The sequence below is a fragment of the Eurypyga helias genome, unplaced genomic scaffold (assembly GCF_000690775.1).
Source record: "Eurypyga helias isolate BGI_N326 unplaced genomic scaffold, ASM69077v1 scaffold31614, whole genome shotgun sequence".
Lineage (NCBI taxonomy): Eukaryota > Metazoa > Chordata > Aves > Eurypygiformes > Eurypygidae > Eurypyga > Eurypyga helias.
The window spans coordinates 2,840-27,838 of record NW_010247531.1 but is presented as its reverse complement, the minus strand read 5'-3'; the positions used below and the strand labels follow the sequence as shown (position 1 = coordinate 27,838).

Here is a 24,999-nt window from a genome sequence, read left to right as displayed (position 1 = left end):
ACACAGTTGGCCTTGGCCCATGGATCCAGCCTGTCCAGATCCCTCTGCAGAGCCTTCCTTCCCTCAGGCAGGTCAACGCTCCCACCCAACTCGGTGTCATCTGCAAACTGACTGAGGGTGCACGGGATCCCCTCGTCCAGGTCACTGATCAAGATGTTAAAGAGAACTGGCCCCAGTGCTGAGCCCAGGGGAGCAGCACTGGTGAGCAGCCCCCAGCGGGATTTAACTCCAGTCACCACACCTCTCTGCGCCCAGCCGTCCGGCCAGTTTTTACCCAGCAAAGAGCACACCCATCCAAGCCAAAGTGAAGCATTTATTTTTTTAAATAACCTTCAAGTTTTTTTGTTGTGGACAGATGGAGACCTTCATATTTGCTTCAGAAAATGGAAGTTGTCAATGTTTTGCTTCACAGGAGAACTCTGCTGATCCATTTCAGTGGAAATACTTGCTGGAAGTACTTATTTTGATACTTAGATAAGACTAGTTTGAACAGTTGGATTGTCTCACCAGCTTCCTTTCCCTGGTTGTTTGCATCAGCTGTTGGTGGGATATACCTAGATCTGTTGTGCTGAAGTTCATTACAGATCGTTACTTCAGTCATGGAAGAAATTCTTCCACCAAGTTTACACTTATTTATGGATTTTGTATGTAAAAAATCCCTGTTCCTGCTCACACACTTGTTCTTAATACGGCACTGCCACAGTGCAGTTCGCACTGCCAAAAACAAGCAAATGAGCTCTTTCAGCAGTTAACCTGTTTTCCTGAGTAATTTCTGACTCTGCTAACTAGAAAGCAGTAGGGATGAAAGAAGCAACTTTTAGGTTATGGAAGGGGAATAAGTAAAGCTATTAAACAGATGGATAGGTGTGTATTTATCAAGAGTGTGTGTCAGTTTAAGGTATGTTAAGGTATGACAGATACTTTTCCATGTCCTAGCACGTCTCTTGCATGAGTGTTACAGTTCAAGTAGCACTAATGCGTACTGAATAGTGCCGGTAAATGTAAACGTGATCATTAAAATGGAAAGGGAGGGGGAATAATTCATGCAGGAATTCATACGTGTAGGTATTGTTTGCCAATTAAATGTTGATGATGCTGGTTTAATCCCCTGAGACATGTTTGTCTCATAACAAAGAGAAAAGCAGTGTGAAGGCTTCTTTTCTGTAAAAGTCAGTTCTGTAGGTTCTAAGGCCTTTGTGAAAGTCGGTGCTGTTTCAGAGTCACTTCAGCTTGTATTGCTGATTCCTATCATAAAATACAGAACATAGGATGAACGTGTATGCCAGCTGTTCAGCAGCACCAGTCATACTTTTTTCCTCAGTGCTTTCTGGGATTATGGGTTTTTAAGTATTTTTATTTTTTTAGGATAAAGAAGAAAAAAGAAGCTATGGAGACAGTTGCCTTTTAAGGGCAAAGTGCTTTTGTCCTTCACCTGGTGGGAAAGGGTGCAGCTTTGTGTGACGGCACCGACCGTATTAAGGTCTCTGAAGGCTCTGGCTGCCAGTGCTCACTGGCGTTGCTCTGCACTGGTTTACATTAAAATGTTTTGGACAAAAAGTTGGCAAAAGTCAGGAGCGTGCTGTCTCCCGAGGTGTTTGGATCTGTTTCTTACAATAAGGCAGAGTGATCCTAGCAATAAATGAATTGTTCAGCAATGATTAGCTGCTTTATTGCTGAAAATCCTACTGTGTTCAGCCACCAGGTTTTGATTAGCTGCACGGCTTCTGGTTCTTCCTGGACCATTTCCACATTGGCCAGGCTTGGTATTCTGGCAGCAGCTCCAGATGAACTATCTGAGCTAGTTATGAGCCAGTGTGGATTCTGTTTCTCTTGTTAATATGGCCTAATGCTGTCATCTTCCTTTGAATTTGTAAACAAGAAAGTTTTGCAAATTAAGAAATACCGAAGAGTTTTGCTGTTTACAGTTACAACGAGTAGACTGAAAGTCTTACACCCCTCAGGTAAATGCTACGGATCTTGGCCCAGCTGGCAGTTTCTCTGGAGGATGCTCAGTGCTGATGCAGAAGTTGCTTCAGGTGAACGATTTGAGGGCTGGCTGAGTTTAAAATGCAAGCTCGGTTATGCTTCTTGGTCTGGTATCTGACTCAGGAACATGACCTCAGTGTCATTTATCTTTGAATGCAACCTTCTGCCATAAATTTGAAGCATTTTTCTGAAGTTATGAAGTGAGACAAGTTTTTTCCATGTCACTTTGGCTCTGTTTTCCAATATCAGACTTGTTGTTCCACTTATGGAAATGTAAGAGAACACCCGTACTTGTGGTTAAGGTAATTCAGAATGGTTCATTAAAGGCTTAAACTCCAGCTTTTCTGTAGTATAAATCCCTTCTACTGTGCAAGCCGGACTGACGCCTTTTCTTGTTTTTAATTTTGAAGTAGGATGGTTATATGGGCCAGAATGAGCCAATGAATCGTACTTTTCCAGTTCTGAAATGGAGATTATGTGTCCTGTGGACTGGATGCATTAAGTTGCTTGAATTTTGCCCCTACTTTGACGGCAGAGCTTTTCATTTCCGTGCCCTTTGACTTCCCCCTCAGTGTTCAGTGTGTTTGTTCTGACTGAAAAGTTAGGCTTGGGGTTATACTTAGGTTATTCTTATTTTTCAACCCACTCTTACAGGTTTGTGATACCATTTCAAAACAGGTAGCAAAAGCCTGACAATTTATGTCTTTTGTGAGATCTGGTCGTTGGAAATTCTCATTCATCTTATTTGTTGGTATTTCTTTCCCCTCTCCTTGCAGCTCTCCACTCCTTGGCAGTTCCTTGCATGACATTGCTGTTGTTTACTCTTCTTTTGGTTAAGTCTAAAGCCCTTTTGTAAAATTTCCCCCCTTCAGTCTGGGAAGCAAAGTTCTGAACTCTTCCAGCCCTTTGCATATTTAACTCAGTTCCAGGTTTTCTCATCTCTTTGAGCCATCTGAACTAACAAACCAGTTACGGCCTTTGTACAGACTTGTCCTTTAGAAATCAAAAAGCCTTCTTTCACTTTGTCTAAATGCTTGATTCACGATTACTTGTTCAAGGTTGTTCTTACAGCCAGGACTTCTGTCATGCTCTTGTTACTCATCAGAACTGAAGTCCTACATGGTCTTGTTTCTTGTTTCAGTTATCAGTTGATAAGGAAGCGTCAGCTTTCAGAACCCCAGGGGGCTGGTTTTGCTTAGCAGCTGTTGTTTCTCTAACCTATTACTTCATTATGGAAAAGGTGGGGAGAAAGGACAGTGGCAATTTTTAGTGCAAATGTTAGAATGACCAGGATTGGCCAAGATACGTGAGGATTACGCATTTTAATGACCTAAACTGATCAGGAATTTTGGCTTTCTCTATCTTTGAAAACAACACTCTCAATAAAGCATTTTATTATAGTCTCAGAGGAAAAAGTATTTTCCACTGTCAAAATCCATTGCTTACAGTCATTAATTCAGCGTTACCTTGAATCCTGGCAGGACTGTGGCACAAAGCTGTAGAAAGGAAGGCAGATCTCATTATGACATAGGGGAGAAGGCATTTACTTTATTCTTCAGGAACAACATTTATCTGTAATGAACAACAGAGGAGGCTGGAGAACCATCTGCTGTTTCCTATTGTGTATATGTAAGTCAGTGGGAAAATCATGGCTTTTGGAAGTGTGAATCCTTATATTGTATGTATGTTTGATTGTAGAAATTACTGCACAATCAGATGCCAGTGAGATTCGACAGGACTGGAAACCGACATTCCTTAGTAATGAAGAGTTCACACAGTTAATGTTAGAGGTACATTATTTCTGTTTTTCTGGGAGTAAAATATTTCCTTGTAAACGGTTCATAATTCCTCTGCATGCAGCGTAACACAAAATGGGTTTTCTTTTAACTGCGTTTTCAGTTACATAAAACGTGATAAGAGAGCGGGTCCAGAAAAAAACATATTTACTGTCAAAGTAAAATGGATATTTTAAATTATCAGCATAAGGAAGGTACTAGTCAAATAAAGAATTGTTGTGCATAAATAAAAATCTTAATTACCAAAAAGGCTCAGCACAGACATGTAACTTGTGAGCAGTGAAGTGTTTAATTTCTTCTCTCGTTACGCTTTCCAAAAGTGATGTGTGAGCTTTACATTGCTAAAGAAGATTACATGAATAGTTGGATTACTACTAGAAATAAACTTTCAGTATGATCTGTCATTTCCTTGGAAATGAGAATAAGTCATTTATATCTTGTTAGTGAAACAATTTCTAATAATGTTTGAGTGAAAATTATTGAAGTAAATGAACAAGCACAGTTTATTTTCATTCTGTCAAGCCTGTTCTTTGAGGCACAGATGTAAAAAGTAGAAGGTTCTGGGTTTTTGTACTTAAAATTTTTCAAAAAATCCTCCAGGCTGAATTTGCATATTTTTTCCAACAGGTTGGTGAATTATTTGTTTCTGGTTTTCGGGGAGGTTTTTATAGCTGCTTTTGGTGCTTCTCAAGTCCTTTTACAAAATATGTACCTGCAACTAGTGACTGTAAAGCCAGAACAATATGATATGAGAATCCTTTTCAAAGATAGGAGCTATAAAATTTCCTATGTAGAATTACAGTTCTGTCACACTTTGGTAGTGTTCAGCTAGAAGATAGCTGTGTTATGTTCAGTAAAAATAACTAAGATAAGGTAGTCAGAACTTTATCTCACAGTTTTCCAGTCTCCATAAAATATTGCTCTAAGTTTATTTTATTAAGATTGGGAATATTTGGATTTTAAATACCAAAATTCATTGATTTCACCATGTCTTTTACTTGTTCTTATCCTTCTCCCCCCACCCCCCTTCTTGCTTTCGTCTCTCGCTCAATTTTCTGATGTTTAAAATGATGATGGGATTAAAAATAACAAGCAGGCAGAGTGGGAGAAGGGGGAAACAGTGGCAAGCTGTCTATGGCCTGAAGTCTTGCTTCTGAAACTACAGTTTATTTAAGAACAGAACAGTCTGGGAATTGCTCATAGTGTAAAAGCAAGACTAAGAAGTTTTAGTAGCGAAAGGCATTCTCATTTTTATAATAAACTGAAGTTGGTCGAAATGATTTCCCATGTTGAATATAGCTTAACATTTTTAATGCTCTCTGTTTCTTTTTATTTAACTGCCCATTATGTTTAATTTCAGGCTCTTGATGGTTTTTTTTTAGCAATTATGACAGATGGAAATATAATATATGTGTCTGAAAGTGTAACTCCCTTACTTGAACATTTGCCAGTAAGTACAAACCGCGTTCAGTAACGTATCACTTTGTCTATGGAGGGTGTTCTGCTACAAGTACTAGTTAATCATTAGCCCCTTTGGTGCTACGGAACAGATGTATGCCTTGTTCTGCTTTTTCTTCAGCACAGCTCCTTGCTACTGGGCTGTCTCCTGTATTAAACATTTCCTTTGGAAATACAGAATGCAGTTGGCGCTCTGTTGGGGAGGATTATGAAGTGCCAGACTAGCATCAGTTTCTCTTCAGCATAACTGAAGTAACAGTTGACTGCAGGAGACCCTTTAGAGTTCACACCTATCACAGCCTCTACGTGAGTCAGAAGGGTATTGCTGAAGAAGTATATCCTTGGAATCTTTTTAAACTACTTTTTCACTCCCTTTTTGCCAAAAAAGTCTTCCAAGAAATATATTGCTGCTGGTTCTGCTAGGTATATATTTTGGGTATTATCACATTGACTCATCTTTAATCTTGGTGGCATGGGTCACTCATAATGGTAACAATCTAGTTTTTTAAAGTTACCTCTGATAATGTTTTTTTCTGAAATGGGGCGAATTAGTACTCAGAAATGCAAACAATTGATGAGTGAAACAATGAGCTATTTTTTCGAGGAGAGGGACAAGTTATTCTCACAGGCTAGTTGTCTTACTGTGAGAGGAGTGTTTTGTACAACATTTCAGAATTGGAGAATTTTGAAAAATGTACAGGTAATTGTGATTGTTTTAAAAAAGTAGAATTTCCTAAGCTCTCAGAGGCATGTTTGTCCTTTGCTTTTAGGTGTGATTTATGTATTCTAAACACACACCCTCTTTTCTCAATAGTTAATCAAATGTATTTATGGATATAATCGGTTGCTCAGTTGTTCAGTTTTATTGCGTTCATCCCTATTGTTCCTGGTTTTGTGTACACAGTTGCAGAACTGATTATAAAATTTATTCATAAAATCAATTGCAAATGGCTCTAATTACTGGTAACATAATAACCTATATGATATAGGGAAGGACTGTCTTTTGTTCCAAGATATCATTTTAATGTATTGGATGCTACTGACAGGTTACAGTGCCCTACAGCAGCAGTCTATAATAATTTCTAATTAAAATGCTCCTTCACTTGGAATTGTTGCATCCCAAGGAGGTTAACACAAACTCCATTCTACTTTAATGTGTATGTATACCTCCTGCGTTCATGGTGGTTTTCATTAAGTGGTTTGCAGTGTCAAAATTAAGGTAGATCAAGGTGAGATTTTCTTCTTGCAAAATACTCGTGTATTCCAGCAGGTGGCTTTGTTGAGTCAGTAATGTTCTTTGCAACTCTAGGATTGCTTTGCATTACAGTAGTAGGTTTTGTGACATTGTACGTCTTGCATTACAATAATGTTTATTAAATCCTTTTTCTTTCAGTCTGATCTTGTGGATCAGAGTGTATTTAATTTTATCCCAGAGGGGGAACATTCAGAAATTTATAAAATACTGTCTTCTCGTCTGCTGGAAGGTGATTCGTTGACACCAGAATACTTAAAATGTAAGTAGTTATTGTGAGTTAAGCCCGGAAGGCAGCTCAGCCCCACACAGCCACTCACTCACTCCCCCCAGTGGGATGGGAAAAGAATCAGAAGAGCGAACGTGAGAAAACTTGTGGATTGAGATAAAGACAGTTTAATAGGTAAAGCAAAAGCTGGTTGCACAACCCAAGTGAAATGAGGAATTCATTCGCCACTTCCCAACAGCAGGCAGATGTTTAGCCATTTTCGGGAAAGCAGGGCTTCCTCATACCTAGTGGTTACTTGAGAACACAAATGCCATAAGCACAATTGTCTCTCCCTTCCTCCTTCTTTCCCCACCTTTTATTGCTGAGTGCAATGTTGTATGGTATGGGATATCCCTTAGGTCAGCTCTCCTGGCTGTGTCCCCCCGCCAGCTTTCCATGCATCCCCTGACTGCTTTATGGCGGGGTGGTGTGAGAAGCAGAAGAAGCCTTTGCGCTGTGTAAGCACTGCTCAGCAACAGCTAAAACATCTTGTTGTTAAAACATCCCTTGGAAAATTAACTCCATCACAGACAAAACCAGTACGGTAGTTGTGTTAAAAATAATCTGCTTTGTATCACATGTGACCAGTTCTTCCGGTGTTATTTAAGTAAACTTAAGTTTAGGGTAGCTGTTCCTTTAGAACAGCGCTAGTTTTCAGGAGTTTTTCTCCATCATTAGCATTCAGGCCCCTCATGCACAAATTCTAAAGGAGTTCTCTTTTTCAGGTTAGTTGGTATCACACTAATTAAAAGCAGAGGCTGTAGCCATTTGTAATCACAACATTTACAGTATCTCAACGAGCATGCAGCGTAACTATTCCCGCTTTCCATTTCATGTTGCCTGTGAGCTTCATCAAGCATGTAGCCTTTTAATGTGTTTATTCTTTTCTCAGCAAAAAATCAACTAGAATTCTGTTGCCATATGCTGCGAGGAACAATTGATCCAAAAGAGCAACCTACATACGAATATGTAAAATTTATAGGAAATTTCAAGTGTTTGAATAATGGTAAGTCATTTCAGCAGTGTTTGAGTGGGATATTTAGGCAGCTTCACAGGCTTGGAACCATTGTGCATAATTTAATGATGAACTGAAGTCACTCTTTCAAAAGAAGAGCTTGAAGCAGAGTTATTTCACTTCTATACTGTTTTAATGAAAATGAAGAAATACTGCCTATCAGGTCTTCTGTGTCCGTGCGCTGGAATGCAAAATGGAGTAATACACTTAATGTAAATTATTTTGGGGAAAAAACCCAGACAACTTGACTAAGAACAAATGCAAGTTACTATATGCAGGAATAAATGGGGAAAAAGGTTACAGTCAGCTAAATAGCAGCCCTTTAGAAAGAGGAGTTACTGTGGAATGTAAACTGCCCATGACCAGGTCACCACAACCAGCCACCAGGTTGTGAAAATGCAAAAGTCTTTCTAAACCACATGAAATAATCCTTCTGCACTCCTTAGCGTTAGTTTTTGACATTATTTGTCGGGAGTAAGTAAAGCAGTGGAAAGAGTTCAGAGTACAGCAATGAAAGCAATCAGAAATTCAAAAACCTAACTTGTAAGGCAAGATAAGCTCTGAAGATCAAAGGAGAAGGGGTAAGATAAAGAGGAAGGAAATGACCTGTTTTCTTTCTGATGGAAAGAGCAAGGAGGTGCAGGCTTAAACTGCACACAGAACTTCAGCAGAAGTTCACATCTCGAGTTGAGCTAGAACCAGTTAGGCTTGAGAGCGCTTTGGAGTCACCATCATTAGAGCTTAATAAAGATAAACTAAATGGATAGCTGCTGGAAATGAAAGGTAAAGTTGATCTGCTTTGAGACCTGGTCCATTCTTTGCCCACTTGTGATTCCATCCATCTCTGAGATTCAGTAAGTGGAATTTATTTGTTCTCACTTGGTGTGGTGTCCTGATTCTTCCACGTACATAATTGTAGTGACATGACTGTTTTGTTACTTGGTTTTGTCACTCGGGTTTGTCTTCAGCTTGCACTGTTTGTGACAGAAGCCTGGAAGAGAAATACTTACCTCGGAGTGCAACATGAAAAGTTAGCAAAAGCTGATAGAACAAAAAAAGTTTAAAGATATTTTTGACGAAGATGTGTTCCAGCCATTTTTAGTAGTTAACCAGAACAGTTAGAATTGTGAGTTAGAACTGGTCTGTCACAGATAATATCATGTTAACTGTAATTTTAATGCCTTGAGAAAGTTCCTTGATGCTTGTGTTCTCGTTACTACTGTACAACTACTGTTCCTGTGCACATATGTGTGCATATTAGCTGTAGCATTTTTCCTTATGCACGTTAACTTACAAGAAAACCACATTGGATAAATTTTGGGCCATTTATCTTGTGGTATTACTGTCATTTTCCTCCATACTTATGTTGTAATCTGTGTTGACCTCACCTCTCTTCCCCCAGTTTCCAACTCGGCGCACAACGGTTTTGAAGGAACTATTCAGCGATCGCACCGGCCTTCATATGAAGACAAAGTTTGCTTTGTAGCCACAGTTAGATTAGCTACACCTCAGTTTATCAAGGTAGGTGCAAATGAAATCACTTTTATGTGCTTTTTAAATGTTGTCTGAACAGGCAAACTGCAGAGAGAATGCACACAGCATTTCAAATGCTATTAGTGAAAACCATAGGGCATTGTATTATATGAAACAGTGTGTTTCTTACTTCACATATAAATAGGATAAACGCTATGCAAAATACCAAATGAAGTTGCTAAGTTGAATAACTAAATAGTCATAGAAAATAGTAATTTGCAAGAAACAAATTTAAAGTCAAATTTAAATATAATTCACCAAGTTTAACTTAAACACAATGAAAGATAACTCTGAGATTCCACTTTCACTGGAAAAAATAGTGTATTTAGTTCACACCTGGGTGTGAATTTTATGCTGCCGCTGATCTTGCTGTAGTTTGACACAGTAGCAAATCTTTTAGGGCTTCATGGAAGCTTGAATTACTTGTCAGCAGCTGAGAGTCAGGTTTGAGGCAATCAGGATGTTCAGCTTTGTTTCAGTACTGTTTGTTATTCAGTAGCTCAGTTGTGTCCAGAGAATGTTTGGCTTAACTGCTAATGCCCACTGAAGATACCTTTACAAGTTCAGAATTGAATGTGTGTGGGATTTATGGGCTTTACAGAGTATAAGCCTGTTCTTCACTGAAATGAATCAAAATAAATACACAGGATACAGTATAGGATAGTCTGCTATTTTGATTTAGATTATATGTTTTCTACAAATATATTAAGGTACAGGACAGTCTGCTGTCAAACATTTGTTCTTAAAACTAGCAGTAGGGAAATGCCATGAAATGTGGATGGCACATGGCTAAGCTGCTGTCTGTCACGCAGAACTCTGGCCATTTAATACTCTGCACGTCAGCCGAATGCACCGGTGTCTTAAGCTGAAGGTGGTGGGGGGCATCCTCTGCAGACGTGGTCTACACACTTTGTGCTTTGAAAGTGTAGTAGGGAGCCTGTGAGGTAATCGTGCAAAACTTCTTCAGTCCTGTCAGGCTGAACAGGAACTGGGGCTCTCCAGACGGTGTGCCAGAGAGAGGTGGTGCTTTATTTTTCCTGAAGCCATGGAAATCTTTCATCTGATGCTTTTCTGCCCATGTGGGTCTAAATAATATTCTTCCTGGTATGCCTGCTGCAGGGAGAGATGCTATATGTGTCTAATGCCTAATGAAATACTTAGGGGGAAAAAAGGACCAACCGGGCAGCATTTGCAAATATTTGTATCCTCTTAAAGTCTGCCAGTTTAGAATGTACTATACCAAAACTTTTCTGTTTGCTGCTTCTGGAACAGGGCATTTGGAGGTTGAGGAACATCCATTTAAGATCTTTCAGGTCTGTCAGTCTCCAAAGAGTGACAGCTTTACAGATTATGCTGTGGCCAAACTTCCATTCCTCTTTACCTGAACTTCTGAGCCCCTGTTGCTTAACAAACTTTCATGTTACAAAGCTTTTAAGATCCTCTCAAGGGTTTTGACCAGTGTTGTTCATCTGAGAAATATTCTTGTGAAGAAGTCTAAATCAGAGTGAATACTTTTAATCTGACAATACTTGTTTATACTCTGTTGATATCTTCTGTTATTATTGAGGCTAGCATTGACTAGACTCTAGCCAATAGGTGTTATGTCAGGAACTTGACCATCCCCGTAACTTTACTGATACGTGACACAGCCAGTAACGAGATGTGTATTTTAGTACTGGATTGCCTTACTTCAGGTAGAACCTGCCTGCTCATCTGCCACTTTTTAGAATCACAGAATGGTTTGGGTTGGAAGGGACCTTAGAGCCCACCTAGCTCCAACCCCGCTGCCATGGGCAGGGACACCTTCCACTAGACCAGGTTGCTCCAAGCCTCATCCAGCCTGGCCTTGAACACTTCCAGGGATGGGGCATCCACAGCTTCTCTGGGCAACCTGTCCCAGTGCCTCACCACCCTCTCCAGGAAGAATTTCTTCCTGATAACTAATGTAAACCTCCCTGCTTTCAATTTAAACCCGTTACCCCTTGTCCTGTCACTACAGACCCTTGTAAAAAGTCCCCCCCAGCTTCCTTGTAGCTCCTTCAGGTACTGGAAGGCTGCAATAAGGTCTCTTTTTATTTCCAACGGTGTATGGTTCTGGGCTTTTTTTACCTACAGTGTAATTTCTCAAGGACATACAGTCCTTTTCCAGGAAGCCATAGTATTCATGAGAGTAGTCTCTGAAAGTTCACATTTTTATTTCCTGCATATGACCCCACGACTTTTCTAAGAAAATGTGACACAAACTTTGCTCCCCAGTGAAGGGATTTGCCTCTACACCTTCTTTAAAACATCTGTCTTGCATTTTGGCTGGTAAGTGATTGAATCCTATCAAGAGAGCAGGAATAATCCAGCCAGAAGAATTCTACCAGAATACTTTATTGTTAAAAATGAAAGTCCTTTTCTAGATACCTTGTTGAGGACTTCAACAAGAGGCCTTGTTGAACAAGATAGCTTCTGCCCAGGGGTGTTTTACACTGGAATGCCTGTAAATCATTAATATAAATGCATTGGGTAATCAGATACTGACCTGCTGCCTGCTCCTCTATTAACGATGGTGTTTTTACTGTGATTTTACTGCCTGCACTTAAATGAACCTGTGCCAAAATAATGAGATTGAAAGAAACAGCAAATCAAAAGTGTATCTCAAGGATATACACTTGCTCTGTCGTTTCTTTTACTTTGCTGTGACCGGTGCTTTATTAGATGCTGTAATCTTAGGAAAGTAGATGAGCTTTGGGTTTTAGGGGTAGTTTCAGTTTTGAAGGTTAAGGCTTGCTGACTAGAACTCATACCGAGAGTCACGAATCTGTGCCCAGTGTGATTTTGTCCACTACCTCCATCACGTGACTCACTTTCTGGCCATTATCTTTATATTTTACAGCAGTGAAGGTGAGGAAAAAACATTACCCTGATACGTTAACTTTTTTCTTTTGCAGAAAGAAAACTTAGAAATACCTATTTAAAGAACCGCACAATAGCCACGTAAACTCTTTGTATTACAACCTGAAAGAACGAAAAGGAAGGTGGTCCCTTTGTAGGAACAACAGTTAGTCTTTGCTGTGTTTTCCCGCAGGACTACTTTAGTTGTAGATCATAGAATCACAGAACGGTTTGGGTTGGAAGGGACCTTAAAGATCATCTAGTTCCAACCCCCCTGCCATGGGCAGGGACACCTTCCACTAGACCAGGTTGCTCAAAACCTCATCCAGCCTGGCCTTGAACACTTCCAGGGATGGGGCATCCACAGCTTCTCTGGGCAACCTGTCCCAGTGCCTCACCACCCTCTCTGTGAACAACTCCTTCCTGATGTCTAATCTAAACCTCCCCACTTTCAATTTAAACCCGTTACCCCTTGTCCTGTCACTACAGGCCCTTGTAAAAAGTCCCCCCCCAGCTTCCTTGTAGCCCCTTCAGGTACTGGAAGGCTGCAATAAGGTCTCCCCGGAGCCTTCTCTTCTCCAGGCTGAACAAGCCCAATTCTCGCAGCCTGTCCCCATAGCAGAGGGGCTCCAGCCCTCTGAGCATCTTCAGGGCCTCCTCTGGACTCGCTCCAAACAGTCTGGGTCCTTCTGATCCTGTGGATTCCACAGCTGGACGCAGCACTTCAGGTGGGGTCTCACCAGAGCAGAGTAGAGGGGCAGAATCCCCTCCCTCGACCTGCTGGCCACACTTCTCTGGATACCCCAGATGTTTGGGGAGCAGCAGCATGCGCATCTGTTCACATCTGTCACGAATATGATGTCATTGCAGCAGCAGCTTCCGTGTTGTAGTCTTTACTTATCATGTGGGAGTACTCCTACAAGTGTGGCAAACATCTGCAGGTGTCCAGAAATGAAAGATTTGCTGTTCTCTAATCTTACTGCTATTCTTTGAGGGGTGTATTTGTGTGTATGCATGTATTCCACCAGCCATCTATTTTCTTGTAAGGCAGTGCTAGAGGGGTTTTCCACAGCACCGACTTGGCTTGGGGTGCTTGGCTCCGTCGTTGGCTCGACAGGAGGCGCAGTACTTGGTGCTGCGGGAGGGGACAGTAGAAGCTGACTGGCGTGCGCTGATTGCACATAGGTCTGAGCAGAATACGTGTAAACAATGTACAGGATACCTTGAGGATTTGTTGTAATAGTGGAAATGCAGTAATTCCTTTACTGTTTGTGAGTTCTAAACATAAGAATAGGGTACTATATGTAGTACACATCTGTGCCCTGAAGGCAGAGTGGTTTAGAGTATTCACTAAAAGGGACAATCCTATTCCTGAAGTCAAAATAATGTGACCATCTTGCTGATGTCAGGTTTTACCCATTTTTAAGCATATACTGTAATCAGAGTGTTTGGTGGGAGTGTTTCATCTCTTCTTTTGCTTGTTACAAGTTAAAAGCATAACTGCAGGAACTGTCGATTTCTGCTTTTACTGCCGTGTTTGTGGATACTGAGCTTGAGTTTAATCTCACGCCGGGGTTGTTCCATTTATATCAACTGAGTGTCAGCCTGGCACAGCTGAGATTAGATTCTACCTCAGTACTATGCACCTAAACAAGCAACCCCAGTGAAGCTGTCTAAAGAATAACATAACTATCGTGGAGTTACCTACTAACTCTAGGTAAGTCTGAATTTCGCAAGAGCTTGTGAATTAGAATAGAGCAGTTTTGAGAGAGATTTTTATTTGTTTTACTTTTTAGGAAATGTGCACTGTTGAAGAACCCAATGAAGAGTTCACATCTAGACATAGCTTAGAATGGAAGTTCCTATTCTTGGATCACAGGTGCAATTCCTTCTATGTATAGCAGCAATAGTAGCTGAATCAGTGGTGGCTGTAATATTTAGAGTTCACTTATCAGCATTAACTACTGGTAGCTTGTGTTGGGTTTCATTTTTAATTTATTTCAGAGCACGTACTGTAAACAAGAAAGTTGATATAATTAAGTTAATTTTGGTTGGGTTGTTTTGTGTGCAAATAAAATGACATTAATTTTTGTATTAATTAGGGCACCTCCGATAATAGGTTACCTTCCATTTGAAGTTTTGGGAACATCCGGCTACGATTATTATCATGTGGATGATCTAGATAATCTGGCAAAATGTCACGAGCATTGTGAGTACGATCAGGTTGTTACAATGAACAGATTTTGCTCTATAGATGTCGGTTTAAGCTCTGTTAAATTGCGTAAACGTTGTGGTGAAATTCTGTGATGCACTTGAGGGAGGGGTCTTCAATTCGTTTGACGTTGTCGCACTGCTGATCTCCATCTTTTTCTTTCAATACAGAACTACAGGATAGATTTACCTTTATCTTATAACTTAGTTTTCATCGGGGTAAATTGGAATGCACAGCACTGTGACTAACGCTTCTCCAGTTCTTCCAATAGCATTTCAGAGGCTCTGTGCTGTTTAATAAATGCCCAAATTATTTAAACGTGTAACAGAATAACCTTTCTGTTTAGTTATGGTTTTCTCTATAAAGCTGTATTTGACGTTTCTGGCACATAGATTTTTCACAACATGTAAAAGAAACCCAGAATAACTGAAGTTTGAATTCTGCAGTTCTCTGAAAAATGCAGTGTGATTTTTTTTTTTTTTTTAAGAAAGCTGCAGTTTTAAACATGTTCTTATTCATTGTCGTGACACTGGATTTGGACATGGTTTTGTGCCTTATGAAGCTAGGAAATGATGTTTGTTATGTAATTGCAATATTTACAGACCGGAAAGACAGTAAACTTTATTTTTCACTTTTCTAGTAATGCAGTATGGGAAAGGGAAGTCATGTTACTACAGATTCCTTACAAAGGGACAGCAGTGGATTTGGCTGCAAACACATTACTATATCACGTATCACCAGTGGAATTCCAGGCCAGAGTTTATTGTCTGTACGCACACTGTTGTAAGGTGAGTTATCTTTCAAAAATCTATGTTAGAGAAATTCTAATGGCATGGGAGCTGTATTGCTGGTATTTTTGGAGGTAGAGAAATCCTAGCAATTTAAAGGATCATTGGATAGTTTGTGAGCAGGGTGCCTCTGAGAAGTTTGGGCTTTGAGGTACATTTTTTTAAATCATCCATGAATATAGTAGTCATATTTGGTTTGTTCTTCCAGTTATGCAGAAGTTAGAGCAGAAAGACGACGAGAACTTGGTATTGAGGAGTCCCTTCCAGAGATAACAGCAGATAAAGTGAGTGTCTTATTTTATCTTTCATACCAAAAATAACATGTAAGCAAATACACAGCAGCAAGAAGTGTTTTGTCCAGCTATAGATAAAGTAATTATTTTGATCTCTAACTGATATGGCTATGTAAAATGATCAAAAAAGTCTAGGAAGGGTGTTCATTTAACTGTGTTCCGCCCTCAGCACTTACCCTCCTCTTTTCAGGCGTTCATGTGCATGTAGTTACAACATGGCAAGATCCAAAAAGATCTGAAAAACCAAGGTCAGCTCACAAAGATAGCCTAAAGGAATTCACAGAGGAAAGCAGGAGCTGTTGCATTGTGCGACTGTGTCCCACTTGGAAGTATACAAAATTAATTTTGAATTAATGTCCTTGGAAGCTCAGTGAGTCTTAGATAAGCCAGCTTGTGTGGGTGCTCTGTCGTGCTTTCCTTTTCGTTTGACAGTGCTCCTTCTAGTGGAATTAACTCATCCTTCCTCAAATGAATAAGCAGTTCACTCATTACCCAGGTGTTCAGCGTGAATGGAGTTGCTTGAGAAAGGAGGTCAACTCAGCAGTTTGTGGTCTGTGTCTGAATGGATTTTGGTTTCTAGGCTTATATGGCTTCGGTTTCTTTTCCAAGGATAAAAGCTGCAAATGGAAACTGAGTTTACAGCTATCAACCAGGGCACTGGTTCTGCACAGTCACCTGTGTAAGGGGGTTGATTAGACACAGCATGGCCTTGCTAACAGAAATGCACCTTGTGTGCTGAATCAGAGAAAATAATTGTTGTCTGTGTGTGTGTCTCTTCAGAGTCAGGACTCGGGGTCTGACAATCACATAAACACAGTGAGTCTCAAAGAAGCACTGGAAAGGTTTGATACCAGTCCCACGCCTTCTGCTTCCTCCAGGAGTTCAAGAAAATCTTCACATACTGCAGTGTCGGATCATTCATGTAAGCACCAGCTGTTGAAAATATAATTGCCTTTCTAGTGAAGGCTTTTTCTACTAGCGTAACTAGCAGTTAATAATCGTTTTGCGAGAAGTGTGCAAATGAAAATGTCCTTTTTGATGGTTCAGAGATCTGCTGATCACTCAGACTTTCAGAGGTTGTCTAGTGACTTCTAAAAGCACAGTAACAGCCTGTTTCAGTCCGTCAGATTGCATCGTGTTGGGTAGTCCGGGTAAAAAAAGAGTCCAAGCCTTAAGCTTTTTTTGTTCATCAAAGTCTTCCTGTGATTTGCCTCTCGAGTTACACAACTGAGATGACCATTAACGTGTTTCTTTCCGTTGAAACTCTGTACGTTGTCAGCAACACCAACTAAAATGACGGTGGACACTAGCACTCCTCCGAGGCAAAGCTTATCCGGTCATGAAAAGACTGCACAAAGGAGGTCGTCTCTGAGTAGTCAGGTAAATCTTCAGAGAAAAAAATTTGTACTTAATCAGTGTAATTCAGCTTTAAAAAGTATTGTTAAATCCATGCAACCTTTGTTTTATTTCTTCTGAAAACACATAACCTAAACTCTTAACACTTTCACTTGGAATACATGACTATCGGAATTGGAGCATCGGTATGCAACCTGGGTATACTGCTCTTTAAGGGAATGCAGTAGTTAAGCACATACTTGTTTTTTGGCATTAGGGTTTGCAAGATTGCCTGTGAATTAGCTTTCGCCCACACGTCACTTTTGACTGCGGTTCTGCATGTTTGTATATATGTATGTAAGCACTTACGTGTACATCCAGCCTCTGCAATGCTGTGTATCCTCACAGAGAACTCATGCAGATTTATGACTCTAAGAATATTAGTGAATAGAGTTTCTGAAATCTTGATAACATGGGAAAATGTCAGGCTTCGTGTACTTGCTGCTCGTGTTCCAGTTGAATGAATACACTCGCTTCAAAAATAGAATGCTTATTAAAATACACGTTTTTAAAAATTACCAGTTTAAGTATAAATCAAAGGTGTCAACTTCCAGACTTGTTGAAAAAATTTTTCTCTTACTACAAATAAAACTTTTAAATCAGTTGTAACTGTACTTTGTTTTTCCTGGTTTATTCCTACTGCTTTTATATATTTTTAGCAGTGGAAAAAAATCTATATATTTTATGTATGCAGTCAATTGCTCCTGTGTCCTTAATTCTCTAATATTTAAGGTTAGATATTTCAGGAAACATTTACTTGTTTTTATCATATCAGCATATGATGCTATTTTGGAGTTGACACTTTATGTAAATAAATATTTCATGTCAAGTGTGAAGGTCGTTCTCTCCCAGTTATGGAACAATTTTTTAAATCCTAGTCTTTAAGCTCCCAGTCTCATGGACAACCAGTAGCACAGCCAACCATGTCTCAGCCTGCAACTTTACAGCTCCAGTCTGGCATGTCCCAGGTATGAATTAAGTTGGTTTATTGTTAATTTAAATGGCCTGGTTCTGAATATAAAGTTAATTTTTCTCTCAGAAATGGAGTTCTCGGGTACCAAAGTCGTTATTCTCTTGAAACATTATTTTCTTGGAATGAGCAAGTTCCTCGGTTTGACACTTGTCCTTTAGTTTCTTCCTGTAATTCATGTGGATGTAGTTTTCGGCCTTGGCCGTTAGAAACGTAGGTAACACAAGATAAAATATTTTAGGTCATGAATTTAAAAATCCATCTACTGTGCTGTTAACTTCCTACGCGTCTGCTTGTAACACAAGGCAAATCAGTGTATGAAAGGGTTTGGTGAGCTAAGGACAGCGGGGTCCAGCTGGAGGCCTGTGGCCCGTAGACAGGCTGTACGTATCAAAAGGTTGTGTTGACCTGTAGCCCGCAGCAGATGGCTAAGGAAGAACAGGAGTGGCAAACGCAGCGTCTCTGTGCGCTCAGCCTTTAAGGGTGTTCGCAAGTTATTTGCTTATGTTTTAGCTCTGGGTGATTTTTCTTGCTAAACTGGTACAATTGTAATTTTTAACCTGAGAGAGCTTTAACAGCAGCAGTACCTTGTAAGGTACTTTTTTTATAGACCCTTGGTGATTTGGACACTAGTAGTTTTCTTTTGCTATGGATTTTTTTTTTTTTAGTTCACCAATTCTGATGCATCAATTAAATGTGAGTTCTGTGACATCTTCATACTAAGGAATTTGTCCTCATATTACAGTTATTAGCAGTGCTTTATTTCTTTGCTGCTGTGTGGAGCGTGTTTACTGCTTGTAAATAAAATGTCATTATTTTTGCTCAGTTTTTAATGTATTCATTGCACTACAGCCTGTGTTTCAGTTTTCAGCTCAATTAGGAGCCATGCAGCATCTAAAGGACCAGCTAGAGCAAAGGACGCGCATGATAGAGGCAAATATTCATCGGCAGCAGGAAGAGTTGCGTAAGATTCAAGAGCAGCTCCAAATTGTCCACGGACAGGGACTCCAGGTGAGTTAGCCTGACTCCTACAGGCTTCATTTTTAGGGAATGGAGGCATCTAAAACGAGACTTAGGCACTGAATTGCACAAGGTGATCCTCCTTAGCCCCTGTCAGGTGCCACCTGGACCTAATGTGCCTAAAATCCATGGCACGTGAAGCTGCTCTTCCTGAGGTACCTGCCATTCTGCTTCTGAACGTATCTGGAAGTGCCCCGGCGTTTCTTTTCATCGTTCAGCAGTTCAAGCCTAGCTTGCGCCTAAACCTCAGCGTAAAGGGACACTTCTTGCATAGTTTTGCAACTTCTTGCATAGTTTTGCAACCAGTCGAATATTCATCCCAAATGTGCAGCCTAAGCATTTATTTCCCCTTTTAACTCGAGGGTGTCAAATTTTAACACCTTTCGTTTCGTAGACTGTCCTAACTCTCAGGCTGTGGTCGTCCTACAGGTCCTCCTGGTGAAGTGGCTCTACTTTGCGTGACGTACTGAAGTAGTTGCTGAGCCAGAAAGACAAGGAGTCTAGAGGATGCGATACTCAGTCTAGCAGCTCACTACCTGATTTGTTTCTAATTTTGTCATTCTCTTTTCAGCAGCTGTATTTGGAAGAATAATTCTATTGGGTTTTTCTAGTTTAAAAAAAAAACAACAGACAAAGCCAACTAATATACACCTCAGGGAAAGAATATGAATATTTTCAGTGTGAACTGTGAATAAAGAGTAAAAAAATTGTTTTCTGGAAGTATTGAGATAGTTGCTTAAACTTTGTTGAAGAGTAGGAGTTACTGGCATGTGCCATTATCAGTTTTATCGTGTCTAGGGTAAGCCTGCCAGCAACAGGCTGCCTTGTAGATGCCTCAGAAGGAGAGATGCACAGCTCTCTTCCCATGCATTGTGGAAGGCCCTTATTCAGGATGGTGGAAACTAGGGAAAAATACCCATGTGCTGCACGTTGTACCTCATTACTTTGTCTTGTTGCAGTCCTGGGCCTGAATTTTTGAAAAAGACAAATATTTTTGTGCTGGATTCATTTTATTACAGTGATGTCGGAAATCTCAGTATAATCATTATGATTTCTTGATTGCCAAGGAAGATTTTTTCCCGGAGAGGGTGGGGAGGCACTGGAAGAGGTTGCCCAGAGAAGCTGTGGATGCCCCATCCCTGGAAGTGTCCAAGGCCAGGCTGGATGAGGCTTGGAGCAACCTGGTCTAGTGGAAGGTGTCCCTGCCCATGGCAGGGGGGTTGGAACTAGATGGTCTTTAAGGTCCCTTCCAGCCCAAACCGTTCTATGATTCTGTGATAAGGTTGTGATGTTCCTGGTTGTATTGATTTTCTTCATTTAAACTAGTTTCACTGCTGGAAATCCTACTGATAGAAATGTGATCTCAAATACATTTTGTCCTTAGACAGTTGTAGACTACATTACAAGTGAGTTTCTAAAGACTACTTTTGACTTAAGAGCAGATATTAAACAATGTTTAAGGCTCTAGAAATCAGGATTCTGATTCTTAAAGGGTTAGAGTCTCTGAATAATGACCTTGTATGGAGTTGGGCCTTTTGCTGTTGGCGTTTGCAATGCTGTTTCAACATCTCTAATAACTAAGGTGAAACTTTATCTTATATTGATTTAAAGTAATTAAGTTTAGTTTCTCTATAAGATCTTGAACAATCAACAGATTTTTTCTTAAAAGCTAATTTGTGGATATTTTTGGTTTTTTTAAAGATGTTCTTGCAGCAGTCAACTTCTGGACTCAACTTTGGTTCTGTGCAGCTTGCTTCTGGAAATTCTTCAAATGTTCAGCAGCTTACACCAATAAACATGCAAAGTCAAGTTGTTCCCACGAATCAGACTCAAAGTGGGATGAACACAGGCCATATAAGTACTCCACACATGATCCAGCAACAGCCTTTGCAGAGTACTACGGCACAGGTAAAATTCTCATTATTGATTTTGCTGGATGAAATGTATGCTCAGAACTGTATCTGAAACACAGCAGCAGCTTCCCTGACATCCCTCTCCCAATTTTTTTTTTTTTTGAACAATGTCCTTTGAATCGTACTTGTTGCTTCATGTTCCAGATTTTCCAATTGAAATGCATTCCTGTTCTTGCTGATGCAGTTTCAGATCTTGGTTTTATTTTAAGAATTAGGCATGGAAATAATTAATAGCAAGTCGCTGTTTGGAAAGACTAGTATTAAGAAAACTTTCATCTTGCCTTTTTTTGAATGGCTGTGAATTGCCTGTTGACAGAAGATGTAACGAGGTTTGTACTAGGTGAGCTGGAAACCCAGTGCCCAGACAGTGGTCTACAGCAAATACCTAGAAGAGCGTAGGAACAGGACAAGCACATATTGGAGCTTCTGCAGCTGACTTTTCTACTCTGCAGCAGTTTCAGTCAGATGCCGTAGGTGTATCACATCTGTAACGTGATAGCTTTTGATGGATATTTATTCTGTGAGTTCATCCAGTTTCTTTTGATTCCATGTAAACTTCTGAATCACAGAGTGGTTTGGGTTGGAAGGGACCTTAAAGACCATCCAGTTCCAACCCCCCTGCCATGGGCAGGGACACCTTCCACTAGACCAGGTTGCTCCAAGCCTCATCCAGCCTGGCCTTGGACACTTCCAGGGATGGGGCATCCACAGCTTCTCTGGGCAACCTGTTGCAGTGCCTCCCCACCCTCTCCGGGAAGAACTTCTTCCTGATATCCAATCTAAACCTCCCCACCTTCAAATTAAACCCGTTACCCCTTGTCCTGTCACTACAGGCCCTTGTAAAAAGTCCCCCCCAGCTTCCTTGTAGCCCCTTCAGGCACTGGAAGGTGCAATAAGGTCTCCCCGGAGCCTTCTCTTCTCCAGGCTGAACAAGCCCAACTCTCTCAGCCTGTCCCCATAGCCGAGGGGCTCCAGCCCTCGGAGCATCTTCGTGGCCCTCTTTGAAACCCACATTATCTCGTAGTGACTTCTACAGCTTTACTCTCTGTGAAATATGAGTAGGTTTGTTTTTTGAACCTACCACCCAGCTCTTACACTGGCAAACACATTGAGCTTCACACTTCATCTTCTCAGTTACACATGGTTTCAGAGTCCTCTGCCACATCTGCCTCCACAGAAGCCTTTTCTTCAAGCTGGACACTTCCAGTGGGTTTGACCACTTTGTGTACGGAGGCTCGTTGTACCTCTGATCCCTGGGGTCACCCTCCTCTGTACCTCAATCCAAATTCCATACTTTCTTTTTGAGGTTTGTGAAGAAGCAGACCAGTGGTGGACAGTCTTGTCATCTCAGCAGTAAGCCAGGTCCAGACTTTCAAGTAAGAAATTGATTGTCGTGATGTGCACGTTTTAGTCTGAGATGCTGAAGGAGTGGAAAACGGGATCTTGAACAACCAGTATGCACGTAGTTGAAAAAAAATCAGGAAAAAAATGCCCTGAAGAGGTTAATCTAATAGATTTCAGATCCCTGAGGGTCAGTCTGACCTCCAAATCCTCAGTGGGTATGTCAGCTTTAAATGAAGAGAGCAAACCACTGGCAGTTGTGAGGTATGGGTAATGACAGTGAGGAGAGCAGCTGTACGACCCGGCTGTTTTCAGATTACTATCTCATAACATATATTTTTTTCTTTTCAGCATAATCAGCAGAATGTGCTTAGTGGGCACAATCAACAGTCTTCTCTTGCCAGTCAGTCGCAGAACACCGTCTCGGCCCCTCTGTATAACACTATGGTGATTTCTCAGCCAACGACGGGCAGCGTGGTGCAGGTCCCTTCTAGCTTAGCACAGAACAACAACCAGAGTGCTGCTGCAGTGACCACTTTTACACAGGAGAGACAGATCAGGTGAGTCTTCCGAGACCAGCGGTCAGGTGACTTGCAGTGACGTAAGTGTGCTTACACAGCTACATCGTGTACAGCAGGAGCTAAAGTAGCATTAAAAAAAAATCACGTGGTTTATTAACTGTATATGGATACAACTGCTCAAGTAAACTTACCCAAAATAACACGTTTCCAGGCTTATCAAAGCCCATGTTGTTACAGCCAAGTATGAACCTGACAAATCTGCATTTCTCCGGCGCGTGTGATGCCTTTTGTATTTTTCCTGAAGGGACTCCAACTGTCTTTTTCCATGAACAGATTTCCTCAAGGTCAGCAGCTCGTAACAAAACTCGTCACAGCCCCAGTAGCGTGCGGAGCGGTAATGGTACCGAGTACTATGTTTATGGGACAGGTGGTGACAGCGTATCCCACTTTCGCTGCCCAACAGCAGCAGCAGCCACAGACTCTGTCAGTAGCTCAACAACAACAGCAGCAGCAGCAGCAGCAAAGTCCACAAGACCATAAGCAGCAGCTCACCACGGATCCGCAACCAGCTCAGCCGCAGCTGACCCAGCACCCCCAGCAGTTCCTGCAGGTAATGCAGCACTCTCTACACGTCTTTCACCATTCCAGCATTCCTAGCTTATCCTAAGGGTGCTTCATCTGAAAACATAGCAACCTAGGAACAAGCCTGATGCACGGGTTTATTCTACAGACAGTCTCCAAAATCTTGCTGCTTAAAGGAGAGGTAATCTCCCCTGCAGCCTCACTCTCTGCGCTTGGTCCTATTTTATATCTTCTTCCCTTTGAATTGCTGCTCTTCATGGGATGAAGAAACAAGGTGTTTCCCTTTAAAACAGCTTGCATTTTCTTTGCACTCACATATTGATGCAAGAAGGTACGAGAGGTGATCTCGGACTGAATTGGTTGGTCTGGAGAGCAGCACGCAGCCCAGGGCAAGGCTTGTCCCGGTCACGTGAGCCAGGAACATCTGCCGGGGCTACAGGGTAGGCCGAGCAGCAAGTATCCTGGCAAGCAGAGAAGAACCTTGGTTTCGTGGAGAAAGGAGGGAGATTAGGTCAAAAGAGAAGGAAGGCAAAACCCAAGGAGGCTGGAGACAGGGAATGCCTACGGGAAGAAACTGAAAGGACCAGAAAGTAGAAAGAATTGATGGGGAAATCTGTTGCTGTTTGTGGGTTGCAGTTAATCGCTGGCACGTAGCTCATGCAGCAGGCGATGTTGGTGAGGGAGAACGGGGTAGCCAGAAGGCCAGAGAGGAAATGACTCCAAGAAGGTGTGGATTAAAAAAAAAATCATAATTTGGCCTCTTACGTTGCCTTCTCCAAAGAAAGATGAAGTCCGTGTAACTGTCGCGATGTAGTTGTGCACATTCCTCGTAAAACAGTCTTTAACCACTCTGGGAATGTCACTTCTTTTTTTTAAACTCTTTAGGAGAATGCGTAATTAAAAACCCTTCTTTTGCAAGTATTTCTGCTTTCTTGCTGTGTGTGGGCTCCCGTTTGCAGTAAATGAGGGATCCTGTGCATAGGTGGAATATATAGACTGATGCAGTAAGTGATTGGAGGCTTAACCTAGACTTACAGGCACAAGGAATGGTTGCAGTTCTGTTCAGAGCTGAGTACAGTTTTCTTTCACTAGCTCACTGATAGAAAATACTGACTTGTTGAAAAAAATCTTTTTCAACGGGGAGACCTTATTGCACCTTCCAGTGCCTGAAGGTGCTACAAGGAAGCTGGGGGAGACTTTTTACAAGGGCCTGTAGTGACAGGACAAGGGGTAACGGGGTTAAATTGAAAGTGGGGAGGGTTAGCTTAGATATCAGGAAGAAGTTCTTCCCGGAGAGGGTGGTGAGGCACTGGGACAGGTTGCCCAGAGAAGCTGTGGACGCCCCATCCCTGGAAGTGTCCAAGGCCAGGCTGGATGAGGCTTGGAGCAACCTGGTCTAGTGGAAGGTGTCCCTGCCCATGGCAGGGGGTTGGAACTGGATGGTCTTTAAGGTCCCTTCCAACCCAAACCATTCTATGGTTCTGTGATTCTATAAATCAAACCAGAGTGCGGATTTGAACGGGACAACTCAGGTAGATAACAGCGGTGCTGCTCTGCAGATTGGTAGTGTCTGTAGCTCTGTTTCTAAATTAAGAAGTTTGCACGATTTGGACTTTAATTCTGGTGAAACCCAGATTTGGGAAGGATGAAGATCTCCCGTTCCTGCCCTAGAATTTCTTTCTAGGCAGAAGTTTAGCATTTTCAATACAAACAAAGTGCTGGAATTGGAAGTGAAGCAAATGCTCTTTAAAAACAGAGAAAAGGAACAGCGCTTTT

The 24,999-nt window shown here is 41.3% G+C and overlaps 1 protein-coding gene across 2 annotated transcripts in view; it reads left to right on the top strand.

Moving 5' to 3' along the window:
* Positions 1-24,999, top strand: part of CLOCK (clock circadian regulator) — a 31,084-nt gene that overhangs the window by 4,658 nt on the left and 1,427 nt on the right. Inside the window, exons 5-20 of one of the 2 annotated variants that reach the window (XM_010150764.1) lie at positions 3,685-3,776; positions 5,143-5,232; positions 6,634-6,754; positions 7,653-7,766; positions 9,178-9,296; positions 13,985-14,067; positions 14,291-14,397; positions 15,041-15,188; positions 15,397-15,472; positions 16,262-16,403; positions 16,761-16,861; positions 17,755-17,844; positions 18,711-18,857; positions 20,568-20,774; positions 22,472-22,680; positions 22,975-23,251. In XM_010150764.1, coding sequence (XP_010149066.1) covers positions 3,685-3,776; positions 5,143-5,232; positions 6,634-6,754; positions 7,653-7,766; positions 9,178-9,296; positions 13,985-14,067; positions 14,291-14,397; positions 15,041-15,188; positions 15,397-15,472; positions 16,262-16,403; positions 16,761-16,861; positions 17,755-17,844; positions 18,711-18,857; positions 20,568-20,774; positions 22,472-22,680; positions 22,975-23,251 — 2,123 coding nt within the window. Of the gene's footprint in view, positions 1-3,684; positions 3,777-5,142; positions 5,233-6,633; positions 6,755-7,652; positions 7,767-9,177; positions 9,297-13,984; positions 14,068-14,290; positions 14,398-15,040; positions 15,189-15,396; positions 15,473-16,261; positions 16,404-16,760; positions 16,862-17,754; positions 17,845-18,698; positions 18,858-20,567; positions 20,775-22,471; positions 22,681-22,974; positions 23,252-24,999 lie in introns of both variants that reach the window. The other variant, XM_010150763.1, reaches the window with a different exon arrangement.